Raw genomic sequence first — 11,035 nt, 5'->3', positions numbered from 1 at the left:
GATTTCTGAAATCGGAATTCAAGACGGACCAATCAAAAACTTTACGAGCTAGCTGAATTATATTGCGGAAATGGTAAATGTAATGTGCTAAACGATTATGATAGATTAGATTTACAGTTTTGTCATTAAACTGAGTTTCAGTGTTTAATTTGGCTTTAATCATTTTTCGGCTTCTCTTCTGTGAAGTCCACACTATCCCAGCAAAAATGTATATGCCTTTGTTACTGATTACCGTTATACATTTACTTATGTAAAGTTTAACAATTCATATTTCAATGAATTCATATCCAATTTCCTCTGTAGAGTGTTTTGGACAGACCATAATTCAATACTAGAAGTATGCATGTATTAATGTATGTATTCTGCTTTTGAAAATCCTGTCATGTCAATACAGGTGATTTTTATTATGAATGTGTTTGTAAACAAATGTATTGTAATAAAAGTAAAATAACTACACACTACCTGCTTTTAATTTACATGTTATAGACAGAGAATATGTAAACATTTATAAGACATGTAGGTTTTACATCAATTGCAATCATGTATAACATTTACCTGTCTGTTTTCAGCCAAACTTTCAGGACCATTCAAAAGATTGAATATAAACTCCAAGCTCATTTTTATCAAGACATACCAAGATATATTGAGTTTTCTTTCTTTTTTTAATTGAATTTAAGACACTAGGTGAGAGAGTAGATGAACGCAATAAAAGCGCATTTAATTTGTACATTTAATTTTGATTACATTCAAGAAACATTCAACAATCAACAGAAGCCCCTAAAATGCAGCATGTATGGGCTCAATTATTGAAAAGTAAATGTTTGAATATCTGACGACAAGATTTAAAACACCACTCAGTACTGATCTCTACTATACAGTTATTATTTTCAGACTATAAAATATGCATTCGAATCCCTGCCAAGTTTACATACTAAATCACTTTGTTTAGCAACAACAAAAACATGTTATTACTGGTAATATGGTCTGTAGCGGCCCTGATCCGGGTGATGCGGCCCCGGCATCTGTCCCTGTGGAGGGGGACCCTGCATTCGGGGAGGAGGACCCCTGGGGGCCGGCCACATTCCTGGACTCATGCCCCCCGGCTGGTTAAACGGCGGGCTGAGTGTGCTCTTGTCCTCAGGAAACTGGGGGTTGTAATGATGGGGTGGCGGGGCGTTGACAGGGGGTCCACCGTGTTGAGGGGGCGGCCCGGGTGGTGGATGGTTCATAAACGGGGGCATCTGACCAATGAGGTGTCCGGGAGGCGGGGTGATGGGTGGGGGTACAGACGACAGTGGCGGAGGGGCCTGGTTGAAAACCATGTGAGGTGTGTTAGAGCCCTGTCCCGGGTGCGGCATGGGGTGATTGATGGGGGGAGGGGGCGGAGGGGGTCCGTAGTGCTGCTGAGGTGGCGCCATCATGTGATGCGGATGGGTCACGACAGGCTGACCTGGATAGTCTCCGGGGTGATGGTGAGGGGGTGGAGCGTTGCCGGGCTGGGGAAGTGTGTCACGTGATGGTCCGGAGCTCGCAGAATCGTCCTGGATGGGAACCGTGATGAGGTTGCTGTGCTTTCGCGTGGTGACGGTCGAGATGCGGAAGGTCTCCTGAGAGAGAGAGCGGGATGGCCCCATGTCTCCCGGCGGTTGGCCTTGCGGAGGTCGGTGGTCATCGTGGGAGGAAGAGGGAGGTTGGCTGTAGGGGTCGTGACCTTGATGAGCCAGAGGAGGAGGGATGAGCACATGGGGCTTGGGCAGGTGAGGCGGAGGCACGCGGAAGCGGTCCGACACCTCCGAGGCTGGAGGAAGGTGGAGAGGGTCGGAGCGGCTGCTGGAGCTCTTGCCGGACCGCATGTGTCGGTGGTTGATGTGGGCCTGCAGGTCCCTCTGGGACAGATAGGTGCGTTTGCAACCCTGAACGATACTACACATGTAGAGAGAGCCACGCTGGCACTGTTCAATCCGCTGGACCGGGTCTGTACAGCTGTACATGTTCAGACTGGAAACAGAGAGGACATATGGAGAAGCATCAGTAAAACATCAACGTTATGAACATTAGTACAAACCATATTATTATCAATGTTGAAAACAGTTGCTTTTTCATGTTTAAAAGAACAGCATTTATTTGAAATAAATATCTTTTGTAACATTAAAAATGTCTTTAATGTCAGTTTAATGGTAAATTGAATGCATCCTTCCTGAATAAAACCATTTATTTCTTTCAAAAAAAAGAAAGAAAAAAGTACAGACTCCAAACTTTTGAACGTTAGGGTATACAGGTGCTGGTCATACAATTAGAATATCATCAAAAAGTTGATTTATTTCAAGAATTCAACTTAACAGGTGAAACTAATATATTATATAGACTCATTACATGCAAAGTGAGATATTTCAAGCCTTTATTTGTTATAATTTTGATGATTATGGCTTACAGCTTATGAAACCCACGAAATCAAAATCCCAGAAAATTAGAATATTACATGAAATCACACAGTAATTACACAGTGTGATACCATGGTCATTGAACCAGGTTTTGGTTATTTTGGCAGTGTGGGCAGGTGCAAATCCTGCTGGAAAATGAAGGAAGCATCTCCATAAAGCTTGTCTGCTGAAGGAAGCATGAAGTGCTCTGAAAATGTCCTGGTAGACGGCTGCGTTGAGTGGACAGCACAGTGGACCAACACCAGCCGATGACATGGCTCCCCAAACCAACACAGACTGTGGAAACTTCACACTGGACTTCAAGCATCTTGGACTTGGACTCCATTCTTCCTCCAGACTCTGGGACCTTGGTTTCCAAATGAGATGCAAAATTTGCTCTCATCAGAAAAGAGGACTTTGGTCCACTGTGCTTTATTAAATCCAGAGTCAACGCAGCCGTCTACCAGGACATTTTCAGAGCACTTCATGCTTCCTTCATTTTCCAGCAGGATTTGCACCTGCTCACACTGCCAAAATAACCAAAACCTGGTTCAATGACCATGGTATCACTGTGTACTTACTGTGTGATTTCATGTAATATTCTAATTTTCTGGGATTTTGATTGCCATGGGAAGATGTAAGCCATAATCATCAAAATTATAACAAATAAAGGCTTGAAATATCTCACTTTGCATGTAATGAGTCTATCTAATATATTAGTTTCACCTGTTAAGTTGAATTCTTGAAATAAATCAACTTTTTGATGATATTCTAATTTTATGACCAGCACCTGTATAATCCAGTCCTATATCTGCATCAAGCCAAGCATTCTCTATTATAGTATTAAACAACAGTATAAGGCATTATATTTGTATGCAAACGCTTAAGTAGAGGCAACAACTGCTTCTTATTCTTACCCTGGACACATCTTATCACCCTTCCTTTCATGATGCAATGCACACTCGTAGCAGAAAACATGCTTACATGGGATCTGCAAAGAAATAATATAACGTCACCAAAAAACTGTCACTTGTAAATTGAACATTTGTTACACATCAACTGCTCTCACCATACGACCATATGTTTTAATTGGCAGTCCACATTTGTCACAGAAATGGACAGGTGTCTCATCCTTTTCACCGATCAAGTTTAGCTAGAAAAACAAAAAAACAAGAGTGACCACAACACTTCGAACATGAGCAATCGCGAGGCGAGTACATTTTACGATATACATTTATATAGATGTACCTTGTAATCCCAGTAGAGCTGCTGTGGGAACCGACGCTGAGTTGCAAATGCGTCTCCTGCTTTCACACCACAATCAAATCGGTCTTCCTGCTTGAAGTTAAACCCTTCTAGCAGAAACACAAGCTCCATTTGTAGTGCATCATAATATCTGATAACATACTTGATAAATGTAGAAAAATGTGTCAATGAAAATATAAAGATAATACCTTCTTCTCCAGGATGGGCTTTGGGTGGTAACCGTCCCGCTGGTCTCTGCGGTCGTGGGGCAGGTTTATTCCTGGCCTGTTTGGGAAGAAGTTTGATTGGGATCCGCCTCCTGACATCAGGACCACCTAACGGCCCATCCGTACCCTGCATATCATTGTCTGCATTGAAGAACAAAAATTAAGTGTTAATTTTGATCAAGTTGATTCAAGTTGTTCCAAACCTTTAAGAGTTTATTTCTTCTGTTGAACACGAAAGAAGATCATTTAAAGAATGCTGGTAACCAGGCAGTAGCCACTGACTTCCATTGTATTTTTGTCCTACTGGAAGTCAATGGGTGCCGTCACATGTTTGATTACCAACATTCTTTAAAATATCTTCTTTTGTGTTCAGCAGAAGAAAGAAACTCATACAGGTTTGGAACAACTTGAGGGTGAGTAACGTTAAATGATGACAAAAGAAATTTTGGGTGAACTATCCCTTTAACCAATCATAAACAGAGACATTTGAGTAACTTAGCGCTGAATAAAACGCATATGCATGCAGTCTGTATCGATTAATTCGAAATACATCTAGAGAACAGATGCAACATTTGCATTTGTGCATAAATAAGACGATATTTCTGCTAGGATAACATTGAAACTGATGTGAGCGATACAACTAAATTCAGCTCAGACGCGATTAGGTTACCCTAAATAACCTCAAAGGCTGTATGTATTTATTTACATCATGATGCAGGCTTTTTTAAGTTATTGAATAAACGGAATCAAACGGAATCAGGAAGATAAACGCCACATTGACATAGAGGCCACAACCGATAGTGATTTAGGAAAAGGTCTTTAACCAGGCATACACAAGATTTAGCTCGTCTTTCCATTCGCAAACATATGTAAAAGTTTAGCGCAGTTATTTTGTGGTTATAAGAAACGCGTTTTAGGTAAAATAAACCTATGATTGAAAACCATAAATTTCCCTCCTTACCACTGTGGTCCATAACTATGTGAAGCCAGCGTTCGACGGCGCTTCCGTTTTCTACACTTCAAAATAAAAGTCTCTGGTTGGTTTCAAAATAAAACGAAAAGTTTCTGATTGTTTTCCAAGCAAAACCAAACCATTCAAACCCATTAAAAAAATAAATGTAAGGTTATGCTTGAAATTATTGTTTACATCTGAATTTCTTCAGAAAGCAATTGTGAATGTACAGACGTGGCTAAATGACAAATTTTGTTCAGTATTTTTTTTTTTCTTTTTTTTTTCAGATGACTGTTTCTATGGTATACTGGAAAACAATGATAAGCATTTCATACGTTTTAAAAGCTTTTATTGACAAAAACATTCAATATCCAGACAGTCAATGTTTATGATGTTGACCATTCTTCTTCATAACCTGTGCAATTCGATCTGGCATGCTGGAAATCAGCTTCTGGGCCAAATCCTGACCGATGACGATCAATTCTTGCCTTGTTTATGCTTGGAGATAATCACAATTTGTGGACTACTTCTTGTCCACTCGCCTTTTGAGGACTGACCACAGGTTCTCAATGGGATTTAAGGTCCAGAGAGTTGGCTGGACACTCTGGGATGTCCTGAAGCCTTCATCACTGCAGTTAAACCTCACTCCTTGAAGTTCTTGAAGATACAGTAAATGCTTCTTTCAGGTGCAATATTCTTTGCAGCTATTTCCTTGCATGTGAGGCCATTTTGATGCAAAACGATGATGGCTGCATGTTAGGGTTAGAGGTAACCATTGCTAACACAACACAATGATTGAAAGCACTTCCTTTTATAGCAATCAGTCTGCTCTTATAATCCAATCAGAATGATATTTTTCCTGACAAGTACTCGTTCACACTTTCCTATATGCTGATTATATGATATTTTAAATAATTTTTAAATTTTTTTTGGCCAATAAAGCTATTTGCAATCATTTAAAATGCATCTGATCACTCACAAATGCAAAAATCTAACCTTTTATTGAAGTAAAAGAATTGAAAATGTTTTTCTCCAAAACACATTGGGAACTATTATTTGCCCCCTTTTATTAAATACTTTTTGCAACCTCCTTTTCCCTAGATAAAAGCTCTGAGTCTTCTCCTATAATGCCTGATGAGTTTGGAGAATAACTGACAAGAGATCAGAGAGCATTCCTCCATACAGAATCTCTCCAGATCCTTCAGATTCCAAGATCCATGTTGGCGCTTCTTCTCTTCAGTTCAGCCCACTCATTTTCTATAGGGTTCAGGTCAGGGACTGCATGGCCATTGCAGATGCTTGGTTGTGTGCTCATTGACACATTTTTGTTTTGTTTGCTGTTGGAAGATCCAAACATGGCCCGTTATAAGATTTCTAGCACAGGCTGTCAGGTTTTGGTATCTGTTGGTATTTGATCGAATCCATGATGCCATGTATCTGAACAAGATGTCCAGGACCTCTGGCAGAACATTAGGCCCACAGCATTAAAGATACAGCAGAGTATTTCATTTTACACATGGGGTACTTTTTTATCCCTGTATGAACTAAACCCATATTAAGTGTTTGCTGCCAAAAAGCTCTTTTCTTGTTGTTGCTTGGCCTGTATGCCATACTATTAAATAACGTACTTCTGAGAATTCACAGACCCACATCAACAATATTCGAAATATTTACTTACCAGAGACAGATGGAAAATTAAAGTCATTGGGTTTTTGAAATGTAAAAAACGTCTGTTTTGGTCCAAAGCATGAGATCATGAATGAATGAATGAATGTAGTGATATCAAACCCTTCAGTGTCCTCTATTGGCAGAAGCACCTCACTGCAGTACATGAGATCCAGGGGGGCGGAGTTGGATCCAGATCTAAGGGGTGGAGATTGGTAGGTTTAGGGGTGGGTTTAGGGATCAGGGGGTGTAGACGGGTAAGTTTAGGTATATGTAAGGTGGGAGGAGTTGGATCTGGATCCAACTCCTCCCCCTGGATTTCGTGTTCTGCAGTGAGTGTAAGCTGCAGGCGTGGCTCCAGGTGATCACTGTATTACTGAGACACATCACAGCAAGACACCAAGATTAAAGGACGCTGCTGTAAGTCACAGAAAATTGTCATTGATATATATTTCTCACAATACTTAAAACAAATATTCCTTCAAAATGAAATTATTTCTTGAAATGTTGCAGGGCGGCGTCCGTTTTAATCTACAAACAAGGTATGATCTTGCTTTTGTTTTCCATTATGCACCTGTCCTTTGTTATGAACATTTTGACTGCTGACAATAAATAAGTAGTTATAGATTAAAAACTATTTCAAAAATTCATTACCATGCCTTAGGATGAAAACTAGTACTTTGTAGCTATCTAAAGATGACCTCATATTTAAATATACATGTTTTGATAAGATTAAGCAGTAAAAAAAAAAATATGTAAAAGTCAGAAATTAAGATTGTTTTTTAAAAAAAAATGAAAAAATATTTTCCTGGTCTCAGAATGATGACTGCGTCACAGTTTATTTGGACATAATAGCCTGTGCTATCACACAGAAAACATTTTTCACACTCTGTTTTAGGTTTTACGTCAAACAAACAATGTAATTGTTCAGAAAAGTAGTTCAGTTCGGCTTTGAGCAGTTTGGCTGATTTGAATGAGAATTTGCATTAAACCTGATGATTTCAACAGTCACATGAAGGAGAATGAAAACCAGTTTGTTTTTCTTTTACTAGACCCTCATAAATGATAAATGTGTTATTTATACTATAAACAATCCAAATGTATTTTAATCACATGCTCTTTCATAACAGCAAATAGTGAAAGTAAGGCCGAAGGCGAGGACTGAGTCAGCTTTATGAACTGTGCATGTCTGCACCATTTTATTTTTATTACCACAGAAGAGCAGAGTCCTTTAGCGTTGCAGGAAGCTGTGTTTATGGCTGCAGGTGTTTTTCAAAAACTTCATTGTATGTGCAATGATGTCATGTTCTAATACTATGGCAGCAATAGACAGACACACCCTGTGTCCTCAGGTCACATGGCCTGTGTGTTTACAGAGTGATACTAGTCCGTTGAAAGCAATAGCTGCTGGATCAAGTCACGTGATACCACAAAGGGCAGGGTGAAATAACAAAGTCCTCTTCCTCCACGCAAACAAAATAAAGAACCGCAGCAGAGAAAGGAAATAGAAAATGGTATTCAGGCAAATTAAGGGTTAAATGTGATGCAAGAGACGGTTGAATTAGTGTCATAAACATGATCACACCTTTCAGAACATGATGGTGGAAGAAACGAGACAGCCGAAAAATGCCACATCCCTCCAGGCTGGACCTGGTGATGTAGACCACAACATTGTCTATGCCAATAATATAAGGTAATCATTTGTTCAGATGAATATATTGTGAAATACAATATAATATTTGACACGCAATTCTTTTTTGGTCTGAATATCAGAGTCACCCAGCTTATTGGACGACAGCTGGCTCAGATAGGGGACGACTTGGACTTCAAATGGCGTGAACAACTGCCGGTCCAATTGCAGCCCTTTAATTTTGGGATATATCTTTACGTCCTAACCAGGACGACGTTCTCTGGGTGAGTTGAGCATCCCACATGCTCAAATGCCAAAAGCAATCCATTTAGGATGCTTCGAATAAAGAGAGTGACAGTTTGGTGTGGTTTGTTATCACTGTAATAAGCAGGATCCTCAGCAATCTCTGGGGGTCTAAAATTATGCCAATGTTGAGGACATCCTGGGTGATTCCACAGCTTCAAAATGGCTGTCAGGAGGCTAAGAAGTGGGCAGCCAGGGTAAGGACAATATTTTTTTGTGTGTCTGTAAATAGATGTATGTGTAAAGACACTCAAAAAGTCCTAGACTATAGACTACTGTTCAAACGTTTGGGGTTGGTAAGATTTTTTTAAATGCTTTTGGAAGAGGTCTCTTCTGCTCACCTAGGCTGCATTTATTTGATCAAAATACAGTAATAAGTAATATTGTGAAATATTATTACAATTTAAAATAGTTGTTTTCTATTTTAACATTTTGAAATGTGATTGCAAAGCTGAATTTTCAGCATCATTACTTCAGAGTCACATGATCCTTCAGAAATCATTCTGATACGATGATTTGCTGCTCAAGAAACATTTCTTATCGTTGTTGAAAACAGTTGCGCCGCTGGATATTTTTGTGTAAAACGTGATACATTTTTTCAGGATTCTGCGACGAATACAAAATTCAAAAGAACAGCATTTATTTGATTTCGATTTTTTCATAACATTTTCACTTTTGAGCGATTTAATAAGTGCTGAATAAAAGTATTCATTTTTTTCAAAATAAAAAATCTTACTGACCACTTTTGAACATTAGTGTAAATAAATTGGAGTCGATATTTGAGGATTCCTACGCTTTTTAAATATTCTATGATTTTCTATGAACATCTGTGGCAACCCTGGTATTTAAGTGAAACTGTGGTATAAAACAAATGTAATTATTATTCTTTTTTTAATATATTTTCTCAGGTGCCCAATGTTTCTGACTGGTCTCGCAGGACCACATACATACTGGTGTCTGCTTTACTACTGGCCACTGTGTCTATCCTCCTTGTAACTTAGAATGGATATGAAGACTGAATGTGACAGTGAGGGGGTCAAGAGCTGGTCTTTGGCTCAAATATAACCATTTTGCTGATTTTTTAAAAAGAAAACATCTTATTTTGCTTTTATAACTGATTCAAATTAAGTGCTGGTTCACATATATATAGATACATATATGTGCAGGTTTTCGCAAGTTAAAAATGTTTTGTGTGTGTGTATTGGGTCTATTGCTGGATAATTGGGCCAATGAATTGTTACCTCTTCCTCTAAAAGCATTTCTAAATGCTGGAAGCTGGACTTTCCAAACCATCAAGCGCAATAAAAGTTTTAAAAAAGAAAACAAAGTGTATCGTTTCTTTGTATTTATCAGCAAAAAGACAACAGATTGACTGCACAACCACTGATCAATCCTCTGTCAGTGTAACATCTACATGCGTATAGTTCTTAAAGGCCTTCATATTGCACTTCTGTAGCGTTGAACCCAAATGTCTACCAGGTCCCACCTCATAGGTGTGAGGAAACTCCTGCCCCTGGGATCTTTCATAAATCTCATGTAGCGTCTGCTCCCATTTCACCGGAGACACCAGCTGTTTGGCCAGCTGATTCCGTACGTGCTTGTCATGCATGTACCGCTTGCCGTCCACATTGGAGTGCACGGAGATCTCGGGCCGCCGTACCTCTATCTGTCTGAGGACGTCTCTCAGAGGCTCGACCGCCGGCTCCATCAGTGCCGTGTGAAAGGCCCCGCTAACCGGCAGTAGTCGCGTTCTCATGAATTTCAGCTCTCTGGAATGGCTTTGAAGGAAATCCAAAGCCTGTGTGAGAGAATGTCTGTTAAAAGCATGGAAAGGCTTAACAATTAGGTTTTTGGAAAGTTACATGAAATCAAAATCTATTTACTAAGCACATTTGTGACCATGGATCACAAAACCAGTCACAAGTAGCACAGGTATATTTGCGGCAAAAGCCAAAAATACATCGTATGGGTCAAAATGATCGATTTTTCTTTTACGCCAAAAATCATTAGGATATTAAGTAAAGATCATGTTCCATGAAGATATTTTGTAAATTACCTACCGTACATATATAAAACATTTATTTTTGTGAGTGAATGCAGCACAATCGTGAACATAAATGGACAACTTTAGAGGCGATTTTCTCAATGTTTCGATTTTTTTGCACCCCCAGATTTCAGATTTTCAAATAGTTGTATCTCAGCCAAATATTGTCATATCCTAACAAACCAAACATCAATGGAAAGATTATTTATTCAGCTTTCAGATGATGTATATATCTCATTTTTTTAAAAATGGACCCATGTGACTGGTTTTGTGGTCTAGGGTCACATTTCTGGTCTTAGTGTATTGGTCTTTTTGCATTTATTCCAAATGATGAATCTTACCTCTTTGTGGCCAGCTATTACTCTCCCATCTGGAAAAAGGTAGTTGGCAATGGCACACACAGGCTCTTGGATACCACGAGACAAACAGTGCTCCCTAGCTTGGACGCAGGTGTATTTGTAGTTGGCCTGAGGTCGGCCAATCACAGACAACATGCCACTAGGTACTTGGTCGGAGGCCTTCTGCATGGCTTCTGCCCTCACCTTTACT

General features: G+C 39.5%; 3 protein-coding genes across 7 annotated transcripts in view; 1 reads left to right on the top strand and 2 right to left on the bottom strand.

The window, feature by feature from the left end:
• Positions 1-648: 648 nt before the first annotated feature.
• Positions 649-4,905, bottom strand: cbll1 (Cbl proto-oncogene-like 1, E3 ubiquitin protein ligase). Of its 2 annotated transcripts, none has more exons than XM_084112032.1 (6): positions 4,854-4,905; positions 3,875-4,033; positions 3,669-3,775; positions 3,490-3,573; positions 3,338-3,411; positions 649-1,998 (listed from the first exon to the last, which is right to left on the bottom strand). In XM_084112032.1, the coding sequence occupies exons 1-6, from the start codon at positions 4,864-4,866 to the stop codon at positions 969-971; spliced, it is 1,467 nt and encodes a 488-aa protein (XP_083968158.1). In that variant the 5' UTR covers positions 4,867-4,905; the 3' UTR covers positions 649-968. The 2 variants fall into 2 exon arrangements, with proteins under 2 accessions (XP_083968158.1, XP_083968159.1); XM_084112033.1 differs by having other exon boundaries at positions 3,669-3,772.
• A 1,971-nt stretch (positions 4,906-6,876) lies between these two features.
• Positions 6,877-9,754, top strand: bik (BCL2 interacting killer). 2 transcript variants are annotated; one of them, XM_084112031.1, is made up of 6 exons: positions 6,877-6,929; positions 7,023-7,051; positions 8,102-8,202; positions 8,283-8,423; positions 8,531-8,639; positions 9,351-9,754. In XM_084112031.1, the coding sequence occupies exons 3-6, from the start codon at positions 8,105-8,107 to the stop codon at positions 9,441-9,443; spliced, it is 441 nt and encodes a 146-aa protein (XP_083968157.1). In that variant the 5' UTR covers positions 6,877-6,929; positions 7,023-7,051; positions 8,102-8,104; the 3' UTR covers positions 9,444-9,754. The 2 variants fall into 2 exon arrangements, with proteins under 2 accessions (XP_083968157.1, XP_083968156.1); XM_084112030.1 differs by having other exon boundaries at positions 8,528-8,639.
• The window catches only part of mcat (malonyl CoA:ACP acyltransferase (mitochondrial)), a 4,546-nt gene continuing 1,186 nt past the window's right edge, over positions 7,676-11,035 (bottom strand). For 2 of the 3 annotated variants that reach the window (XM_084112029.1, XM_084112028.1), the window contains exons 4-5: positions 10,828-11,035; positions 9,746-10,240 (exon numbers count right to left, since the gene is read on the bottom strand). The exon at positions 10,828-11,035 is cut by the window's right edge and continues 10 nt beyond it. In XM_084112029.1, coding sequence (XP_083968155.1) covers positions 9,830-10,240; positions 10,828-11,035 — 619 coding nt within the window. In that variant the 3' untranslated portion in view covers positions 9,746-9,829. Of the gene's footprint in view, positions 10,241-10,827 lie in introns of all 3 variants that reach the window. The other variant, XM_084112027.1, reaches the window with a different exon arrangement.

This window comes from Abramis brama (genome assembly GCF_963993115.1).
Source record: "Abramis brama genome assembly, chromosome: 4".
Taxonomy (NCBI): Eukaryota; Metazoa; Chordata; class Actinopteri; order Cypriniformes; family Leuciscidae; genus Abramis; species Abramis brama.
This window is presented reverse-complemented; position numbering and strand designations above follow the sequence as displayed.